This window comes from Ochotona curzoniae, unplaced genomic scaffold, assembly GCF_017591425.1.
Source record: "Ochotona curzoniae isolate NIBS_2020 unplaced genomic scaffold, NIBS_Ocur_1.0 contig_2927, whole genome shotgun sequence".
NCBI classification, from domain to species: domain Eukaryota; kingdom Metazoa; phylum Chordata; class Mammalia; order Lagomorpha; family Ochotonidae; genus Ochotona; species Ochotona curzoniae.
Window position 1 is genome coordinate 2,905,049 of NW_024465654.1, and position 21,778 is coordinate 2,926,826.

Here is a 21,778-nt window from a genome sequence, read left to right on the forward strand (position 1 = left end):
AGCATTGGGACTCTGTACCCATGTGGAAGATCTTCAGAAGTTCCTGGTTCCTGGCTTCAGACTGGCTAAGTCAGGGCTACTGCAGCCATCTGGGGAGTGAACCAGTGGACGAAGAGCTTTGTCTCTTCTCTGTAAATCTGCTTTCCCAGTAAGTAAATCCCGGGGCAAAAAAAAAAGCGCGGTGTCCAAGTCCTGTGCTGTTAAGGACACACAGTATCACTTGTACAGCACTCACCCTTCCTGACGTCAGAGACCATTAGACAAATCCAAGTCAGAGACACTTTATAAAACTGGCTAGTATTCAGCAGCAGCCCCAGGAGAGGGTGTTCTGCATTGGGCTGCCCATAGCCCTTACCAGGCTGCCAGGGCTCAAGTCCAGAGCCCACTCCAGCCTCCAGCACCCTACTGATGTACACTCCGGAAGGACGCATGTGATGGCTCCCGTGGCTGCATCTCTGCTACCACACCGAGCTACCTCTGTGGTAGCTGCATCTCTGCTACCACACAGGACCTACACCGAGTCCGTGGCTCCTGGCTTCAGCCTGGCCCGGTCCCGGCTGTTGTAGGCATTTAGGGAAGGAGCCAGCAGGTGGGAGCTCTGTCTAGCTTACCTCTCTCAAAATGAAGCAGTCAGGTTCTTGGGGGCTGGCATTTGGTTAAGCAACCTGTTTATAAACACCAGCTGTGGAGACTGCTTCCCACACTGGAGTAAGTATCCTAGGGGCCGGTATCCTGGCATGGTGGATAAAGCTGTTGCCTGCAAATTTAATATCCCACATGGGCACTGGTTCACCTCAGCTGCTCCACTGTGATCCAGCTACCAGTTTGGGAAAGTAGAAGATGGTTTAAGTGTTTGGGCCCTTGCCACTCACGTGACAGGCCTAGAAGAACTTCCGGCTCCATCCTGGCCCACCCCTGGCTGTTGCGGCCACCTGGGAAATAAACTAGGAGAAGACAACTCTCCCAAGACTCCCTCCTTTCCTCCCTTTCTCTGTGACTTTCAAATAAATAAATCTTAAATATATATTTAAGAGAGGCCAGTATGTAGCACAATGGTTTAAGCTGCTGTCTGCAAAATCAGCACCTAATAAGGGTGTCAGTTTGAGTGTCAGCTGCTCCACATCCATCCCAGCTCCCTGCTACTGTACCTGAGTTAAGCAACAGGATGGCACAAGTGCTCGGGCCCCCATTACCCACATGGGAGACCTGGACACAGCCCCAGGCTCCTGGATCTGGTCTAGTCCAGCCCTGGCCACAGCAGCCATTCAGGGAAGGAGCTAGTAGATGGGTAATCATTTTTTCTCTCCCCAGCTTTTTCAAATAAATAAATAACTCCTTTGCAAAAAGAAAATAAAAAGAATAAAAGTTATTAGTGGGATCTGGGACTGGGTCCTAGAATAAAAAAGAAGAAAAAGGACATTAAGGGGAAAAGTGACTATATTCTCTTAAGCCTTTAGTTTATAATGCCAGAATTAATTTCCTGAATCCATACTTTGGCTATACAAGTATCTTCAAAAAAAGTTAATAAAATTTTGTCCTATGGGAGTAGAATGGCTTAACCACTAAGTCCACACTTCAACAAGCGCGTCTTACTTCCTCGCTCCAGAATGCTCCCAGTGCAGACCCCAGCAGGCACCAGGTGATGACCTGTGTAACTGGGCTCCTGACAGCGCACAGGAAACCCAGCCTCAACTCTGGATTCAACCTTGCCTGACCCCGAGCTGTCACGGGCATTTGGAGTAAACCAACAGATGGAAGCACTATGCTGCCTTTCAAATAATTAAAAAAAAAAATGTATTATGGGGGACCTGGCACAGTAGCCTAGCAGCTAAAGTCCTCGCTTTGAATGCACTGTGATCCCATATCGGTGTCGGTTCTAATCTCAGCAGCCCCATTTCCCATCCAGCTCCCTGCCTGTGGCCTGGGAAAGCAGCTGAGGAAGGCCCAAAGCTTTGGGACCCTGCACCTGCATGGGAGACCCGGAAGAGGCTCCAGCCTCCTGGATTGGCTCAGCTCCGGTCATTGTGGTCACTTTGGGAGTGAACCAGAGGATGGAACTTTCTTTCTCTCCTCCTTCCTGCAATCTGACTTTCCAATAAGAAAAAAACTTAAAAAAAAAAAGCCAGGAAACCCAACTCCCCTCCCACATGAGTGGCAGGAATACAAACAATGGGCTGTCACCCACTACTCCCAGGCCCATTACCAGGCAGCGGAGCCAGAAGTGAAAGATGGCAAAGACCTGACTGGCACTCCACTGCAGGACGTGGGATCCCAGGCAGCAGCTTAATCTACTCAGCACAATGCTCGCCCCTTGAGGAGCCACAACTAAGTTTATACTAGAGTGAATTCTTACAGGTATAGTGAACTTTTGGTACTGATTTTACTACTTTTAAGTAGTAAGTTTTTAAGCAAACAATTTTTTTTCAAAAGTAAAAGCATCTACAGAGCCAGATAAGTCTGCCACTAACTTGCTATTTGAGTTTCTGTAAGTCCTGAACCCCCTCAGTCTCCACGACAGACACAATGAGGAGGGACAGATAAACGTTCTCTTCTTTCCAGCAGAAAGAACATTGGCTTAAAAGAGAAAACCACCTAGCTGGAATAGTCTGCCACATTCCTCCAATGACGACATTCTAAAGCGTTACTCTCCACACCTGACGAAGACCTGTTCCTAAGAGGATGGACAGACACGCGAGGACGAGTTATCAGTGTCCAGACAAAAGAGAATGAGGGGACCTCGCCTTGCAAGCACAGATCGTATCCTGGCTATTCCACTTTCCATCCAGCTCCTTGCTTGTGGCTTTGGAAAGCAGTAGATGGTCCAAAGCCTTGGGACCCTGCACCTATGTGGGAGACCCAGAAGAAGCTCCTGGCTTCACATGGGCTCAGCTGGGGCCACTGAGGCCATTCGGGCAGTGAACTAGTGGGTGGAAGGATATTTCTGTCCTCCTTCTCTCCATAAAATCTAATACACCTTTACAGTGAAAATAATGAATAAATCTAAAAAAAAAAAAAAAAAGCGGGGGGAATGAGGACGCCTGGGGCTAGCCCCCTTCCCTTACCATTGAAGCGGTCGATGGCCTCCTGACGCATGTTCCCAGTGATCCCACCATCAATCCGTTCGTACTTGTAACCTTCGTGCTCCAAGAAATCCTCTAACAGGTCCAGCATCTTGGTCATCTATCAGAAAGAGCAGTTGAGTTATGGCCAAGGCGGATGTAAAGCCCTCTCCTCATGTTGCTGACATGGCTGCCTCAGTCCTGCAGTCCTCCAAGCTCCCAGTCCCATCCAGGCAAGCAGCATGATACCTGAGAGAAGATGAGGACACGATGTCCACCCTCCTTAAGGTTCTTCAGCATCTTCTGCAGCAGCAGTAGCTTCCCAGATGCTCTGATTAGGGCACTGCCATCATACATGCCATTGGGCATCTTAGGGGCTTCCTGCAGACAGACGCCAAGCAGCAAACCTTGGTAGGTGGCTCACCTGGTGAATTTTCACTCCAGGTAGGGCCAAGAGGCAGCACAACCTACCATTGCAGCCACAGGGAAGAGATACGGGTGGTTGCAGCACTTCTTAAGGTCCATCACGACGTTCAGCAGGGAGACCTGGTTGCCACCACCCCGAGCATTGAGGGCTTCGAAATTTCGGGTAAGGATGTATTTGTAGTATTTCCTATTTGGCGAGACAGACAGGTACGATTCCAGGGCAGTCAGCTGACAGGTGTTCAGTACACCAGCCTGAGGTGTGCTAAAGCATCTCACTTTAGGGTTGGGAAACCTAACAAGCTCCACTGTCTACCGCTGCCAATTAACCACGGGGAGGCACAGGTAAGGACTGCCTGCTCGTGTTCCCTTGCCTTCAGCTTCCCCCAGGCCTTGCTGGCTCCTGCCACCAGCTCCCAGGAAGCTGAGTGGAGGCAGGAGGAAAAAACATCGCAGAGTGGCAGATGCCTGACTGCATTTGCAAAATGGAGGTTATGTTTCCATCCTGCCCAACTCACTTCTGCATGGGACTCAGCTCCACGCGCACGATGAGCTCTGTCTTGGATGGCATATTCTTGAACACATCAGCCTTGAGCCGCCGCAACATGTGAGGCCCCAGCATGTCATGTAGTTTTTTAATCTGGTCCTCTTTGGCAATGTCAGCAAACTCCTCCAAGAATCCCTCCAAATTGCTGCAGGAAGAAAGCAGAGAAAGAAAACTTGGAGAAAAATGACGGAAGGAAAGAGACGCAGGACACAGCATCGCAACCAGAGGAAGTAATGGAATTACAAGCCGAGGCCGGAGATACACTTACTGGAACCTCTCCGGGGTGAGAAAGTTGAGCAGATGAAATAACTCTTCAAGGTTGTTTTGCAGTGGAGTTCCAGTCAGCAACAGCTTGTGCTGCAGTGAGTAACCATTCAAGACCCTGAAGAACTGGAGCAGCAGATGGAAAGAGGTGAGACGCAATCAGAGCTCTGCAAAATCTCAAGCTGTTCCACTGCCCAACACTCGGGCCTCCCACTCCCACCATCATCTTTTCCAAAGCCTAGCCATGAAGAGCTGTCATGAGGAAGGAAGGCAAAAACAGGTTGGGAGGGGGGCAGAGAGGAGGGACCAGTTTTCCTTTCCTTCTCCTGGAAGGGTTCCTGTCAATGAGGAAGTGGCACAGGAAAACTCAAGACACTCTCTACTGCTCACCTTAGACTGATTATTCTTCAGCCGATGGGCTTCGTCCACAATGAGGCATGCCCAATCAATAGAACCCAGAATAGCCATGTCAATGGTGATCAACTCATAGGACGTCAGCAGCACATGAAATTTCACAGATGCCTCTTTCTGCACAGGAGGGGAACCTGGTCACGAGTGCTCAGCTCCCCAAGCAATAAGGACAACCAGCAAACTGGCAGGGGTCTCCCCCTCCCAAGGCCATCCTCTCACTTCACCCAGAGCAGGTCACAAAGCAGACAAGCAGCCACTATCCCCCCAGAGAGCAGCCCCTTTCCATCGCCATACCTTCATGCGAGAGGCCTTCTTGCCTCCACGGATGGCATTGTCTTCAAAGGAAAACTCATTCTCCCGGATGATGGCACGGCTGTCCTTGTCGCCCACATAGGTTACCACATACATGTCTGGAGCCCACATTTCAAACTCCCGCTCCCAGTTGATGATGGTGGAAAGAGGAGCACTCACTAGGAAGGGGCCTTTGGAATGACCCTTTGAAGACAACAAGCAGAGTCAGGACCAAGGGCCTCAACACGCCACAACCGAGTCAATCTCTCCAGGCCCCCGAGCGGGCAGAGCTGCTGACTGCTAGCTGCTCCTCCCCTCACCTTACATCTGAACACCTGCCCAACCCTTTCCAAAATATGACAACCCACATGGACAGAGACCTGGCAAGCCTGCTGCTTCTAAGCCTTTCCGCACGAATTGCACCCTTGATTCCATGGACCTCCATCATCAGTTCATGCCCCTGGGACTGAAGCCCACTGCCCCAAGTCTTCACTATGTCCAAGCCTATCTTGCTATCGCTCAGGTTCTTCAAGGTCAGACTGTTTCTTTTCTTTCTTCTAACTATAAACACCAACACCCTCATGAAAGACCCAGAGCCCAGCTCTCCTCACCTCCTTATAGAGGGAATAGAGGAAGACAGCTGTCTGGACAGTCTTCCCAAGGCCCATCTCATCGGCCAGGATGGTGTCAGTGCCCTGAGCCCAGGAGAAGCGCAGCCAGTTCAAGCCCTCCATCTGATAAGGATGCAGAGTTCCACCGGTGGCATCCAGGTACTCTGGCTGTCGCTCATACTTCACTGTTGGCTGAAGGATTGAACGAGCAAAGTCAGACGCTGGCAAGAACTTTCCTTTTCCCCAGACAGAGCAGCTACCTCCCGCACATCCTCACTAGCTCTTCCTAGGAGGGCTAGAGCATCCTGGGAAGAAATCTCCCCATCGGTTGCTGCAACTCTGTGTCTGATTTGGGATCAAGTGGAAGCAAGGAAACTAACCTGCCATGCAGGTCACGGCCCTCCACAGATCATGGAAGAAAAACACATCCTCCCATTTCCTAGCATTATGGTGAACTTGACTGGTCAGGGCGCACCTAGCAAGTAATTGCACATCCCTCCTGGACTCATTCTTTTATCCTTACCTGACCTCACACTGTGATACACAAGAACAACATGACAAACTGAGCCATGACCCAGGCTGCAATTGAGTTTTTAAAGGAGCTATGTACTGTGATCCCTCGCTTCTCCAGTTAATGCCTCCTCAGTCATACGAAACACCCCGAAGTTTTGTTTCCCCTGATGATGGAAAGATATAGTGTCCTTGGTGTTTTCTGTGCGCAGAGATCTGCAGGGCAGTGACCCTGAGGAGGCATGCGTATCTGCCACATTACGTGGCAGGCGGACTCACATCCACGGTGGGCGTCTCAGGAGGCCTCTCCAGCTTCCTCAGCTTCACCTTCTTGAGCTTCTTCCCGGGGCGTCCTTCCTCACCCCTCATCAGTTCCCTAAAGCGAACAGACACCACACAGCTGCCTAGGGTCCTTTCAGCAAGCAGCAGCTTCACTCCTCTCCCCAGATCCCTCTCACCTGTGATTCCAATAGCTCTGCTTGAACAGGTCATAGTCCTGTATCTCCACGTCTTCACTCTCCCAGGATGCCTGGTCGTAGGGTAAGTCTCGCCACTTAATCAAGTAATGGACATGGCCCTTCTTGTCTACACTGCAAGATCACAGAAAGAAAATTTTCAGATTCAGGAGGTAAGCACTCTCTCCTCCTAAGTCAGACTTGATCTCAAACCAGACCTGTAGGTTTACCCAAGGCTGGAGCTTCTCAGCACCTCTAGTAAACCAGTCTCTGGAACAAAAAATACCTCTAAACCATAATCCTCTGGGGCCCAAATATCAGGATCCAGTCAAGTTAATAACAGTGCCTTCCAACTGTAGGTTACTGGTGGTAACCATTTCCTTCCTTCATTTGAAAGGCAAGAGAAAGCAGTATCTCTGTGACTTGGTTCACGCTCCCAATCCCACAGCAGCAAGAACTAGACCAGGCCAAAGTCAGGAGCTGAGAACTCAAGCCGGGTCTCCTATATGCATGGTAAGGAGCCAACCACTTGAATCATCATCCTATGCTGCTCTCCAAGGTATGTGCCAACAGGAAGCTGAAACGTAAGGCAAAGTCAAAGCTTGAACCTTGGGTCTTAACCATGAGGCCAAGTGTTGCTCTGACATCCATTTTCCCAAGTCCTTTGGCAAGTCTCCCACAACGTCCTGTGCACCTCCAAGGTGCCACGCTTGGTACCTGTGGTTGAGGATTCGATGGATCATCATCCACTCGGGCTTTATCCCATAGCGATAGAAGCGTTCCTCCATCTCTGCAAATTTGGGGTCCTTGTTCTTCCTCTTCCGACTCTTCTCCTCGTCACCACCAAAGTCCCCAGAGGGTGGCTCATCCATGTCATTCTTTCGCTGATAGTTCCGGAACATCACCTGACAGTGCAGCTCCAACTGTGCAGAAAGAGCTCAGTCAGCCCCGAAGGAACTGTGTGCCCTTCCCCTACACAAAAGGCTGCTGCCCTCATCATTACTGCTTCTGCCGCTCCAGCCTCTCCCAGACATACCTGCAATTCGGACACCCAGGAACAGTGCCAGTAAGACATCCCTTGCCACTTCACAAAGAACTGCCGCTCTGGCCGCCCCTCCAGGGGTTTGGGTGAGGGGGTGTTGGGATCAGCATCTGGAGGCCGAGGTACTGGAGTGGGAGATGGCGGCTGACCCCACTTCCAGATTAGGATCTTCTGCACTTTGCCCTTCAGAGCTGGACACTGAGAAAGACAGGCAACTCGGTTCCAAATCTCAAATGTGCGGAGGAAACGGTACAGGCCATAGCTTCACTCTCAAAGGATTACTCAATCTCATTTCTAGTGATATAGAATCCAAAGGCCCTTCTAAAGCAACAATAACAATTCCCTCTGTATTTCTGAACTTCACTACCATTCCCACTTGCCTAATACCCAGTAGTGGGACTTTAGCAATTACCAACAATGAACGCACACAGGAAAATCCTCACACCTCGAGCCCAGAAATCCTTCCACAAACAATCTAAAAGCCATAAGGGGGACCCCATTAAGCAATTCACCTTACCAAGACCCCAAGACAGGGCCAGATGTTCTCAACTAGAGATACTCTATTTCATCCCTCTGCAGTGAGCAGGCTAAACACCAACTTCTCAGGGCAAAGTTAGTGTTACATTTCCCAAGACCAAGGTACTCCAAGACTATGGGGGAAGGAAATGTCCGCCTTGGGCTACAAGTCTCAGATTATCCAATGATTCCCTCCCGCACCCCAGTTTCCCAACACCTACAAATGTAAGCAGCAACTCCTTCTGCCAGAATGTACCTCCCACCCTGGCTGAAGTCGCTCACTTACTGTACAGCGGGGACAGAGCCATTCGCCATTGGGAATCTCCGGAAGTGGTGGGTTCAGGCAGTGGATGTGGTAGGACGAGGGACAGGTGTCACAGCACAGCAGTTCTCCACCGTCCTTGCAAACTCGGCAGAACTCCATGTGATGGTCATCCTCCTCTTCGGGGTCTCCCCCAACTTCTTCTAGGATCTCTTCGCCCTCTGAATTGTCCTCCTTGGCCTCCCACTGGATGCCCTCCTTCTCCTGCAGTCAAGCGTCACAGACTCCAATTACTACCACCCCCCCCCGGGCTACACCCCCTGCCCACCACCCATGGGATGTTCACAGGCTCACAGCCAGGAACCCAACTATGGCCCCTGAACCCTCCGCCCTCCTTCCCCTCATGGGCACCCCAGGGCCACAGTGGCCAGACACTCACGCAGTGTGGGCAGCTCCACTTGCCCTCAGGAGCCTTCTCCATATCCGGATCCAGGCAGACCATGTGGTAGGCTCGGGGACAGGTATCGCACAGGATGATCTCGCCGCCTTGCTGGCACACCTCGCAATAGTCCTGGTGGTCTGTCTCATAACCATCCACAGCAGTCACCTCCTCCTCGCCTGGGCAAGGAAGAGGGAAAGCCCAGTTATTAGAACAAAACCACCGCCCCCCACCCCATCTCCTAAGGGAGATTAAGCTTCCCCAGTCCCACCCACGTCACCCTACCACGTTAACAGATACAGAAAAGAAACACACCTTTCTTTTTCTTTTTAGTGGTCCGGAGTTTCTTGCGGCTCCGGCTACTGCGGCTGGTGGAACCATCAGAAACAGAATAGCTGTTGATACTGGCATCATCGAAGTCAGACTCCACATCTAAGTCGTCATCCTCACTCTGGAGAATGAAAGGGAACACAGAGGTTCACGCCGAGGAAAAGGAGAGGGGCACGGAGGGGACCACCCTCTCACCGAGGTATTGGACGGGCCCTCACAGGGAGCCAGCCCAGCTACACTGTGTTCTGGGGCCACAGCTCCATATTCTTAGTGAAGGACCCGGACATAAGGGCAGCATTCCTTCCAGTCCGCGTGGCACCTTGGGCAAATGGATGGGCTGGGGAAGCTCACCGAAGATCTCTTACGCTTGGAACCAAAACCTCCCAGCTTGATCTTCAGGGGAGCTACTTTCTTGGGTTTAGGCTTCTTGGCATCAGGTACACGAGGGCTACCCTTGGGCTTCCTCCGAGCATTGGGACCTAAAAGTCAGGGTGAAGAAAATAATGCCTTCTCTACCCAACTTGTTTCACATCTCCAGCTTTCCAAATTGTTCTCCCATTCCCAACCAAGGAGCCACAGAACACCCACCCCTCTAAGTCCCACCCTGTCTGCCACCCCAGGCCCACACCAGCACCCTCTTCCACCGCACCCCATCTCACCTTTGCCCTCCTTGGTCTTGGCCTTGCGGATAGGCACCTCCACAGGGGGAGGGGGTGGTGCCACTTCAGTGGCTGTCACCATGCTCTCTACCACAGCCACTGCAGCTGCTGCTGCTGCCGCCACAGAAGCCCCAGAACTCCCTTTGAAGGGGTTGTTGGTACTGAACTCCCGCCACTTAGCACCCAAAACCATCATCATCTTCGAGACAGCAATCTTGGGGTTTTTGGCAGCAATGAGGGGTCTGGTAGGTCAATGGAACAGAGCAAAGAAAAAACGCTTAAGAATAAAAGGAGAAGAGAACCAGTAAGACTCTACTTCTGTCAGGACCCTCCTGGCTTACCGGACAAACTGGCTGAAGGCCTTATAGTTGGTGAGGGTGCGATAATCCTCCTCTGAGAACACGTGGTCAATGTCTTCCATGCCCCAATCTTCCAGGAGCTGAGCAGATGACTTGGGCTCCTGCAAGGACAGCGAGGTCAGTGGCCTGCCAGCCCAGGCCCACACCTCACCTGCTAAGGGAAAGTGCATTCAACCCACGGCAAAGGGCTGAGAGGAAGCAAACAGAAAACAGCTGGGCACAGAATGTGCTATGTGGGGACCAGCGGCCGTCGGGGAACCAAGGACAGAAGGCTAACAGCTGGGAGAGGGGGACAGAGGTCAAGCACCTTTGAATCGTCATCGTCGTCATCCTCTTCCTCCTCCTCCTTCCGCTTGGATTTGCTCTTCTTCTCTTTCTTTGGCCCAAGCTTCTTCTTCTTCTTCTTGCCAGGCGTGTAGTCGCTGCCCTCACTGTCCGAGCGCAGGGCCACCTCTTCCTCCTCCTCCACAAACTCCGGCCCCTCCCCAGAGCTGTCCCCCAGCTGCCGGCAGAAGAGCAAATGCTGGAGCAGGGAAAGGGGGAGGGAGACAGACACACACACGCTACACACACGCTGACCACAGGCCAGCCCTGAGGCTCGAACCCCGGCCCTGGGCTACCACTCCACTGTCCTGACCAGAGATACCCTCCTCTTCCTCTCTTTCCTGCTACCATCCAGTCGCCGCTCACCTCCTTTTTTTGGCGTTTGCTCTTAGGGATTTTGGGGTCCCGAGGTTTCTTCGGCTTCTTCTTCTTCTTGAGCTTTGGGGTTTCTGCTTCTGATAAATCCTCCTCTGGGTCCTCCTCGTTCTCTACTAACATTGGCCAACAGCGCGGTAGGAAGCAGGGAGGAGAGCAACAGCAAAGGTCAGGCCCTAATCCAGACGCTTCGACTATATTCACCACCTCCTGTCCCAGATTTCTCTAAAGAGAACTGCAGTGCTCACCACACAGAAGGAAACCGATCCTGGGGACAAAAACACACCGAGAGCTGGAAAGACCCAAGGCAGGCCCACCTCGGGCAGCCGGCCAAGCCCTTAGCCCTCAGTCCTTTCTATCAGCCCTCAGGTGCTCACCAGGGCAGCTGAACCAAGATACCTCAGGCCCGCCAAGTAAAAGAATTAGGTCCAGGCCAACTGTGACTGGCCACCAAGCACTCCAAAAACCAGCACAATAGCCTAGTAGCTAAATCCTCGCCTTGCAAGCACCAGGATACCAGATATGCAACAGTACATATTCCAGCTGCTCCACTTCCCATCCAGCTCCTTGCTCGTGGCCTGGGAACCAGTGAAGGATGGCCCAAGGTCTTGGGACCCTGCAGCTGCATGGGAGATTCGAAAGAAGCTCCTGGCTCCTGGCTTTGGATTAGCTCAGTTCTAGCCATTGCGGCCACTTGGTGAGTGAACCAGAGGACATAAGATGTTTCTCTTGCCTCTCTCTCTGTCAATCTAACTTTCCAATAAAAATAAATCTTTAAATAAATAATATAAAAAAAACAAAAACAAGAGAATGAGAAGGAAAGATCTCCTGGAAAGCACACACTACACAGCAGATGCCTGCCACATGCCCACATCACCACCAGCTTCAGGGGGTTCCCAGGAACCACACCTTTCCAGAATCCCTTTGGGAGCTCATCCCTGCTCCCAAGCACCAGACCTGCCAAGCCTCAGGTAAGGTCAGCTGCCAGCCCACCCTGGTGCCCACTCCCAGGCATTATCTCTTTCCCCACCGTTCCCACCCTGCTCTTCCCGACCAGCCTCTCCTGGGTCAGCAGCCTCTGCTCTCCAGGGGCCCAAATCAGCCCAGCTGTCACCATCTCCCCCTTCAGCCAATCCTCCTCCCATCTGGCTCCACCTCCTCCCCTGGCTGGAAGCACACACAAAGCCTGGAGTAATACTGAGAGCTCCTGGGCAGGGGTAGGTGGGAAGGGGCACCATGAGGGGGAGGAGAGGCCAGGAGGCAGCTTCCTTTGTAACAGACATTCACACCAGCATACCAGCTCCCTCCTCCCGCCTCTCCCTCCCGCTTCCTAAGCCACCCCCGCCCAAGGGGGGGGGGGAGTGGAGAGAAGCGAGTGCCTCACCCACTGAGCAGAGGGAAAATGGCTCCTGACCGCAGAAGCCGGCCCAGGGCACCCAGCTGCCAACATAGGACAGACAGGAAGTGGCAGGGAGGGGGTGGGGCTGACAGAGGTAGCCAGGGAGAGACTGCCCTCCTAGGAGCCTTCCCAATAACAACCTAGCCCCAGGTCCCAACACCATGCAGCTCTGACACCTACTGTGGATGACAGCCTCGTTCTAGGTAAGGAAACCCAAGGACACCAACACACATGAAGGGTGAAACTACGAGAGGGACGGTAAGAGTAGGGTACTAGTCCTTCAACCAGTTACGTCTTCCATTATCAGGGATAAAAGTTCATGAAGACTTGGTGGAAGTACTGTCAGCATATAACTGTCTCCCTGTTTCTGGTCCCCAAATTTTTACCTGGAGCAAGGAGAGCCCACTTCGAGAAGGCTCGAAGCACTCTGCTTCCTCAACAAACTCATCCACAAATTTCTATCGCGTGTATGCGTCATGTGTGTACCAACAAATTTTCTTAAGAAGGTAGAGATGATAGTGGGAAACTGTGTTGCCTTAAATCCCACACAGGCTTAGCATCTGCCTCCACCCTCCCCAAGCTAGCTGTCAACCAGGAACTCTAACACAGGAGGCTGCACAAAGCCCCCAACCTCTTCTGCAGCCAAAGGTCCAACCGGACGCAAGGAAGGCCCCTCCCACTCCCCTGGGAATGGTCCAGATCTCCCCAGTAATCCCTAAGTCATCCCCTCCCTGCCCCCATCACCTGCATCTAAGAGGCAAGCACAGTTTTGTATGAGGAAGGGGGACCTCCTTCCCGCAATGCGACCCGCAAGCCTCTCAAATACAGTGCTGAAATGTGAAGCAGCACTCCAGCTGATCCAGGAGAAGATTTGGGAACGGGGCAGAAACGGGGTGTGGCAAGTGGAAAAACTGGGTCACGCTGCAGCTTGGAGCAGAGTTCACCCTGGGAGCCTACACAAGTCCTAGCAATTTGGGGGAGACCCCCCCAAATCAAGGGGCCAACAGGAGGCCAAGATGTGGCACCAACATGGGCCACAGAGCACCACTACTTCCCCCAGCACAGAAAGGGCAGGCTCACCTCACCTCAGCATCCCCACTGTGGGAAGGGCAGCGCAGTCTGCTCTCCCGACCAGAAGGGCGATGAGACCCAGGCCCAAGTGTGTGATCTCAAGACCCATTAACAGACTGACTCCTGTGCTAAATGACCTGTCCATTGTGGAGAATCCCAACTGAGAAAACGCCAAATACGAAAGCATCTTTTTGGCACTACCCAACCCCCAGCTGCAGCGAAGAAAGAGGAGGCAGAAGTGGACAGCGTTGGAAGGGAAATAAAATAGGACCAGCAGGCTCCAGAACAAGAAAAGTAGGAGCAGAGAGGATGAGGTTAAAAAAAAAAAGAAGGTCAAGGAAAGCAGCAGGTGCGTTAGCTAGGGGTTCTAAAGACGATGAGGAAGAGACGCCCACTGAGGCACATGACATGAGCCCTCATTTGAGGACAGGCAAGGGCTATTCCAATCAGGCACAGTGGTTATAACCATACGGGTTTGGCCAGTCTATGGAGCCACCCCAAAACACAGATAGCGCAACCCCTAACACACCCACACAAACACTTCACACTGCCAGCAAAAACCCGGGGCTACATTACAGGCAGAGAAGCCTCTAGGGAAAATAGTCAGCCTCCTATGCATTTGCAGGAGCAAGAGAGAGGCCCTCTCTCCTGCTAACCCCCCTCTTACAACACTCTTTGGGGCCCCCACAAGCCAGGCCCCAGCACAGCCCCACTCCATTCCAGCAATTTGCCAGAAGCGCTCTAGATCCTGCTAGGGAGCGAGATTCAAACTTCACGCAGTTGAAACAGCACAGAAAACCGGTAACCTATCAGAAGCTAAAAATAATCGGATAGAGAGTAACCAACACGCCCTCTTCCCCACAGCAGCCACCACAGGCTCCCACCAGCCCAGATGCCTGACTAGCTCAACCCCCAACGCCCCCCACCACCATCAAAGAGTCCCCTGGGGAGCGGGGGCAGCCACCTGCACTGCTCCCCAAACCCACACAAGGTAACGCCTGCCAGTCCCAAGCTCCCCCAGCTGGGCACTGCACGGCATTCCTCCAGACAGCCGGGTGCAGCAAGCTCGCATCTGGGACCGTGGTGCCCGGGAGGCGCATGGCTGCCAGCCCCCTCACGCCAGAGCTCCAGAGGGAGAACCACTCCCTTCGGATGCCCTCCGCACAGCCCAGCCGCCTCCCAGGAGTCACTCGGGAGGGCGCTCACACGCCTCCTTCCTGCCCCCAGGGCCCTTGGGAAAGCGCTTACCTGGGTGGGGTGGGGGCAGGCTGTTGTTCAAAAGTGCATCCATATCCTCCTCCTCACTGCCCGCCGAGCAGGGGGACGGCGAACCCAGGGCCGACGCCATCCCCTTCCGCTCCCCGGCCAGGGAATTGGCCCAGCTGCTCCTGCCTGCGGCCTGGGGCCCTCTCCACTGGCCCGAGTCACTGTGCGGGGGAGGGGGGAGAAAGAGAACAGTCAGTGACGCGCACAGGCCCCCTCCCCCACACCACCCGTTCTTTCCGCCGCCACCTCCCCCCCATCCCACCCCAGCCACCCCGGCAGGGCACCCGAACCACTCAGGCTTAACTTAGTTCCACACTCCTCGGGGGCAGCCCGGAAGCCGGCGCCCCAACAAGCGCCCCCGCCAAGAGAGGCAGCGACGCCCCCGAGGGCGCACTGGTGCAGGCGTGGGGAGGCGAGCAGCCGGCCGGGACCGAGCTGGGTGTGCCGGGGGTGGGGGGGCGTCCGAGCGGCCGCCGGCCGAGTGGGAAGGGGTGCGGGGAGGCGGCCGGCGGCGAGCGCCTCGCGGGGACGCAAGGTCACTTGGGGGTGGGGGGGCGCCTCCCTGCGCCCGGGGAGGGGCCGGCTTCCCAGACAGGGCAGCGCTCCAAAGGCTGTCTGTCCTCTGGGACAACTCAGGTTCTCCTCCCGAGTCGCGGGGACCAGGGGGCGTGGAGGCTCCGGAGCGCGGAGCAGGGAAGGTGGAGCGGGGGAGGCCAGAGGCAGGGACGTGGGGGCCCAGAGAGCGCCCACCCGGAAGGGGGCCGGGCCACGTGTCCCGGGGGGCAAGTGAGCAAAGGGCGAGGGGGCGGGCGCCGGGCATTGTGGGAGACCCAGCCCGAGCCGGGGGTCGCAGGGAGCGCGGCTCCGGCGGGGTCGGGGCGGAGGGCGAGGGGGAAGCCGGGCACCCTGCAGGGCAGGGGAGAGGAGAGTCGGCGGCTGCGGGCAGGGGGCGGTCCGCGGGGCTGGGGACGCCCGAGGAAGGGGCGCCCGGAGGGATGACCCTCGGGGTTCGTCGGGCTGAGAGGGGCGTCCCGTGGGGAGTCCCGCACGCTCCTCACCCCCGAGCCGCCGCAGGTCGCGCCGGGTCCGGCCGGTTGTCACTCCCGCTCCAGCTCCTCGCCGCGGCCGAAGGGGGGAAAATGGCTCCGGCTCCGGCGTCGCCTCTTAAAGGGCCCGAAACACCGGCCGGGAAATCCCACCGCACAGGCCCCGCCCCCCCACGGACAGCCCATAATAACCTCCACCAACTCCAACCCCCCCTCCACTACCGCCACCCTCCTCCCTAGGTCTCCCGGGCAACCCCCGCCCCCTCGTCGCTCAGGCAACCGGTGGCCACGCCCCCTCCGAGCGCGCGAGGGCGCGCGCGCGCGTCACCCGGGCAACCGCCCACCTCCTGGCCATCCCATAATACACACGGACACCCTATCTACACTTACACACACCGCTTCCCCCCCGCCCGACACACACGCACACACTCCATATAGGTCAGGGGGCTGCTGAGATGATATTACAGGTCTTTTGCAACTAACCGGCTCCTCCCTCAGACATCCCATAATAAGCATCCTTTGCCAACTTCTTCACTCTGGGCCCTCATGCTAACATCCCATAATAATTCGTCACCACTCCCTCCCCAGGGCCATCCCATAATAAGCACCCCTCCCAGGACTTCAGCCTCATATCCCATAATACTCATCCCCACCTCTCAGACATCCCATAATAACTGCCCTTCATCCACCCCCAGTTTGATATCCCATAATAATCAGAAACTCACCCCCCACACACGCACACACTACAACGGACACTCGACCTCCTCCCACACACATCCCATAATAATCAGGCTCCCACTTTCTACTCTGCCGTCCCATCCCAGCCAGCCCCCTGGAGCTGCCCTGGTCCCAGGAGGCCAGCTCCACCGGCCTGCCAGCTCTCCTAGCCCCGCCGCCGTGACCACTGTCCCCTGGCCGACACAGCCAGCCCAGCACCATCGGCAGCCCCCTGCACCCCGCAGATGAGCTGGAAAAAATCCCATAATAACTCTACTCCCCCACCCACACCCTGACATCCCATCATTTCAAGGAACCTGTGGTCCAGCAGACCATAATACTCCCCACACCAGCCCGTGTCACATCCCATAATGCTCCATCCTCACTCCACCTGCCTATACCCCTCGGGCCAGGCATTCTGTAGTATTTCCTGTGCCTCCCTCCACACCTGCAGAAGCTGCCAGTCCACGCTATGCCCAGAGCAGAGGGTGAGGCCGGCTACCCACACATGGCCCTGGACCGGTCCCCACTCCTGAGCCGGAGCAGGGTCCAGCTGGAGCAGGGTCCTGGCACAGCCTCACCACGTCCAAGCCCCTATTTCCCCATCATTTCCTCACTCCGAAGTGAGCACCAACTTGGGGCCCCTCCCAGTCCCACCAAAATCCATGTATTTTCCAGATGTTTACCTCCGTCTCTTTTAAGTGTCCAATCAGACCAACCAAATACCAAGCTGAGCGGACGAGAGACGCTGACATCAAGGTTTTTATAACTCACCTCACGACACCTGACTGCTCACACGCTCCCCAGCCATGCTCTCAACCCCCCAGGTCCCCAAGCCCTCCAGCCAGAGACTTCTCACTAATTCGCCCTCAGCCCCCGTCTTGGGGTAAGCACCCTATCATGATGCAAGCTCAGGGTCCTGCCATGTATTAACTCACAAAGACCCCAGCGAAACCAACTCCCTTTTGCTTAACACACGCTGACAAAGAACCCAGCGAGGCACGGGGGAGGGCCCACGGAGAAACAGACTGCGATTCGAGTTACGGTGCCTTGTGTAGAGGGAGAGCGATTAAATAAATCCCAGCAAAGTTCTTGGTGGTCCTTCCAGAAAAGGCTGGAAGGAATTCCTAAAGGATTTGTAGATACAGACGGGTGCTCTGAGTAACTTCCTGTCTGTCCCCTCCATCTAGGGGGCTTCGAGTGGAAGGCAGTGCTCACCCCGCGTGCGCCTCCTGTATGCTACATCCTCCCTTCTTGGCATTGTCGACATGCTGGAATTTCACCCTATTCTTGAACACCAAATCCCGCTCACGTCTCCTGCTTTCCAGACACCTTCCTACTTTACCTCCTAACGTGCTTCTCATTGGCCCCCTCTTTCTCTTGTGAAGATCCCATTCTCCACCTGAAAAAGCTAAAACATACCGACGGGCTGGTGTCAGAGTTTCTGGGTTCAAGTCCCAGGTCCACTGCCAAGATCAGATTCCATCAGTGCACATCCCAGGAGGCAGCGAGAGAGCGAAGGCCCGAGGATTTGGGGCGCTCTACTGTCCACACGGAGAAGAACTGGGCTTTTCAGCCTGCCCTGGATGTTTGGGGAGTGAACCTCTCTCTGCCTTCCAAATACACTAACAACAACAAAAACTGTGATGTTCACCGTCTCCCCCTCCCTCGGCATACGCAGCATTCCAGAATGCCCTCTTCATTCAACGACGCTGTCTTTACAGCCTCCCAACGCGAGCCATCACTCCCCTAATTCTTCTTCTTCAGTCACTCTCAGGATCCAGACCTGGAGTTGAGAGAAGCGTATCTTTACAGCTCTCTGGCCCTCCAACAACCAGAGCAGATACAAAGTTCATCAACTTTTTAAACATTTATTTATTTTTATTGTAAAGTCAGATTTACGGAGAGAAAAAGAAAGATCTTCACTCCTCAAGTAGTTATAATGGCCAATGCTGAGCCAAATCCAAAACCAGGAGCCAGGAGCTGCTTCTGGGTCTCCCACATGGGTGCAGTGTCCCAGGGCTTTGGACCATCCTTGACTGCTTTCCCAGGCCACAAGCAGGGAGCTAGATGGGACCAGCGCCCATCTGAGTTCCTGGTGCATGCAAGATGAAGACTAGCCACTAGGCTACCACACTGGGCCTAGTCCACCAACTTTTCCTTCTTGCTGATCCTGGGAGAATCAGAATCTGAGTGAAAAACTCAGATCCCAACACCACACTGTTGCCTGGCTGCCCCTGGCCCCCAAGCTACAGTGTATCCATCTGCAATGTATCCACGCCCCTTTTCACTGCAGGAGGGGGAAGGCTGGAGCTCTTAAGGACCCTTTCTGGCCAGAAGTGAAGTGAAGTGAAGTGACCCCCCGCCTCTCACTCTCCCGGCTCATCCCTCCTCTGGGATGCACAGAACCAGCCAAGAGCAACTGAGTTTATGAGAAGTGAAAACTTGCTTAGGGAAATTACATTCCTTTTTCTCCCAAGTGGAATGCTGGGGTGTACCTGACCAGGACTCCCCCCTCCCCCAATGCTGTCTGCCTCGTGGCACCACTCCCGTTCCCCATTGAACTACCACGGGGCTCTACGGCATCAAAGACCTTGGTCTTTGCCAAAAATCTCCCATTGTCACCTTTGAAGTTTGTGGGTTTTTTTTCCTAATATCCACTCAGACTTCCTGGACCACCCCACCCCTGTGCCGGAGTCACGTGGTGCGCAGTCATTTCCCATATTTTCTGCAAGGTGACCATCTTCTCTCCCTGCATTCAATCCTGTTGACATCAAGAAGGAGCCCTCACTGAGTGAGACCCTCCCCTCTCCTCGCTCTCAGCACTAGGGGGGAAATGTCCCACCCTGAGGGAGGCACATAACCTGAGCACATTTCCTTCGGTGCAGCTGCTAGACACCCATTCCCTTACACCCATTTTCTACTGTTTCCATGGGGGCTCCAGCTCCAACCTAGATCTCAACTTCCCTGTGTGACATCTGCCCAATTTATCATGATGATTCCTTAATATGAACCCAGAAGAAGTTGTAACTAGGGGGCCCAGTGCCATAGCCTAGTGACTAAGTCCTCGCCTTGTATGTGCCGAGATACCATATGAGCGCCAGTTCATGTGTCAGCTGCTCCATTTCTCTTCTAGTTCCCTGCTTGTGGCCTGGGAAAACAGTTGAGGATGGTCCAAACTCTTGGGACCCTGCATCCACATGGGAGACCTGGAGGGAGTTCCTGGCTCCTGGCTTTAGACATGCTCAACTCCATCCATTGTGGCCACTTGGGGAGTGAACCAGAAGACAGAGGATCTTTCTGTATCTCCTTCTCTCTGTATATCTGACTTTCTTAAAAAAAAGAAGTTATAACTAGGCAGTCCCAGCCTCTTGTCTGTGATGGAAAATATTGGTACCTTCAGTCAATCCCCTTCTCTCTACCCCCATCCCAGCAGGGTCCACCCTCACTTCTCTTGCTGCCCACTTTCCCTGACCCCCCCACCCCTACACACAGGCCAAGGTCAAATTTTCTTCCTCTTCTTGAGTTCCAGAGAGCTAGGATAAGGACGGGCTGTGGTCTTTATAAAGGCCTCCATGGCTCTCCTTTCCTGCTCATATCACCTTCTCAGGTAAATTATAAATAAGCCACAAAGACTGAGGGTGGGACTGTCTCCTCATGAACGCATCCAGGAGGGTGGCCTGTCTAGCAGCTGCCTCGGATCTCTGTGTCCACCCCAGGGTACAAATGAACCCTGGATAAGAGAGAGGTCATCCATGGAGCTTCCGGTATATGCAGTGCAACCCTCTCCTCGTCTCCACGTTTGCAAGCGAGGTCCCAGGGCCACAGTGTTCTCCAGCTGAGGAAAACGCAAAGATGCCTGGGGGGCGGGGGGCGCCCCTTGTGCATACCCCCTACCAGAGCAGGAAGGAAAGGAGTTGCTGGGCACTACTTAGTCATCCAACGGCACCTCTGCCTTCTGTGTGCCACCCAGCAAGAATCTAGGGAGGTCTCGCTTCCACCAGGCACTGCAGGTCCTGGGCTGGCATCCTGTGGCTCACCAAAGTTGTAAAAAGGGCCCAGGCAGCCCGGAGTTCAGATCTGGCTCCCCTGGAGCCCGCCCCAGGGGCCCATTCAAAAGCAGCTGTCACCAACGAAACCTCTCCACCAATTCCTCCTGCCAGGCCTCAGGTCTGGCTCCAGGGCTCACCCCACCCGCCCCAGCTCCCCCCCTTCCTTCCTTTCCTTCTCCTCCCCCTCCCCCCCCCCAGCTTCACCTACCCAGGACAGCCCCACCCAACTGTGCAGGGCACATCCCATAATAATCCTCGCCAACCCCCACCCCCCCAAAAAGAGAGGCGGCCATCCCATAATAGCCACCCACAAGAGACATTCCGCGGTGACCGCCCCCTCCCTGCAGAGCTGCTGGGAGCAGCCATCCCATAATAGCCGGTCGCCTGTTTTACTGGTTACGGCTGTGGAGGGAGCTGGAGAGGAAATGGAGGGGAGGGGGAGGGGACGCGACTCGAGGGCCCCCACTTGTGGAGGGGAGGCAGAGGAGCAAGCCAGTGCAGCAGGGGTTCGGGCGGCCTGGGCAGGTGGGAGGAGGGAGCCCCCCGGCCACGGCCGCTTGCCCGCCTCCCTCGGGCACTCTCCCCCTTCTCGGAGTGGGCTGCTGGGGAGGATGAGGCCAGGTGCCCAGGGTGTGCGCCGGCCCGGAGGGAGAAGGCTCTCAGGTGTCTCGCCCTCCCAACCCCCTCCCTCCACCAGGGGCCGTCGGAGAGAGGAGGCTGACCTTGGAGAGGCTGGGGGGCTAGAGAAGAGCTCCTCAGGCCCTCCCCACTCTGCACCACCATCCCATAATAATCCCCCCAGCCCCACTCCCCCTCCCACACACGACATCCCATAATATCTTCTGGAGCAGCAGTCCCCGCAGTAGGTACAAAGAGCTATCCCATAATAAGCTTCCCCACCCCCACTCGGCACCCCCCCAACTTGGCCCCCCCTCCGTCACATGCAGCCGGTGCCATCCCCCGCTGCTCCCCCCTCTGGCCACCGAAGGCCTTGCCAGCCCATAATACTCTAGCCTCTGGTCGCAGGAGGCCTCCAGCCCATAATACTCCCTTCCACCACCACTCCCCCCCTTCCCGCCCCGCACCCCTTCCTCCCGCCTCCAGTTGGAGCCGGGCCTCACCAGCCCATAATATTCCCCCGGCTCCTAAGGCTGTTCCAGCCCATAATACTCTCCCTGTCTCCTAAGGCCTCTCCATCCCATAATACTGCCAGACGCCTGACCTGTGGGCCAAACCCCAGCCCGTTGCACACATGGAGGCTGTGTCAGCGCTGCCGGTCTCCCAGCCTGTCCCTCCTCCTCCTTCTCCTCCCCGGCCAGCGCGCTCCCTCCCGGGCTCCTCACCGCCCTC

At 54.9% G+C, this 21,778-nt stretch overlaps 1 protein-coding gene across 3 annotated transcripts in view; it reads right to left on the reverse strand.

The window, feature by feature from the left end:
* Positions 1–15,743, reverse strand: part of CHD4 (chromodomain helicase DNA binding protein 4) — a 32,440-nt gene extending 16,697 nt beyond the window's left edge. For 2 of the 3 annotated variants that reach the window (XM_040978789.1, XM_040978788.1), the window contains exons 1-22: positions 15,672–15,743; positions 14,596–14,774; positions 10,869–10,990; positions 10,486–10,701; positions 10,161–10,279; positions 9,820–10,061; positions 9,512–9,639; positions 9,146–9,281; positions 8,831–9,009; positions 8,416–8,655; positions 7,608–7,811; positions 7,289–7,494; positions 6,575–6,706; positions 6,396–6,492; positions 5,607–5,798; positions 4,999–5,199; positions 4,684–4,821; positions 4,298–4,419; positions 4,001–4,174; positions 3,531–3,672; positions 3,309–3,440; positions 3,063–3,180 (exon numbers count right to left, since the gene is read on the reverse strand). In XM_040978789.1, coding sequence (XP_040834723.1) covers positions 3,063–3,180; positions 3,309–3,440; positions 3,531–3,672; positions 4,001–4,174; positions 4,298–4,419; positions 4,684–4,821; positions 4,999–5,199; positions 5,607–5,798; positions 6,396–6,492; positions 6,575–6,706; positions 7,289–7,494; positions 7,608–7,811; positions 8,416–8,655; positions 8,831–9,009; positions 9,146–9,281; positions 9,512–9,639; positions 9,820–10,061; positions 10,161–10,279; positions 10,486–10,701; positions 10,869–10,990; positions 14,596–14,695 — 3,340 coding nt within the window. In that variant the 5' untranslated portion in view covers positions 14,696–14,774; positions 15,672–15,743. The remainder of the gene's footprint in view (positions 1–3,062; positions 3,181–3,308; positions 3,441–3,530; positions 3,673–4,000; positions 4,175–4,297; positions 4,420–4,683; positions 4,822–4,998; positions 5,200–5,606; positions 5,799–6,395; positions 6,493–6,574; positions 6,707–7,288; positions 7,495–7,607; positions 7,812–8,415; positions 8,656–8,830; positions 9,010–9,145; positions 9,282–9,511; positions 9,640–9,819; positions 10,062–10,160; positions 10,280–10,485; positions 10,702–10,868; positions 10,991–14,595; positions 14,775–15,671) is intronic. The other variant, XM_040978790.1, reaches the window with a different exon arrangement.
* Between the last annotated feature and the right edge of the window lie 6,035 nt (positions 15,744–21,778).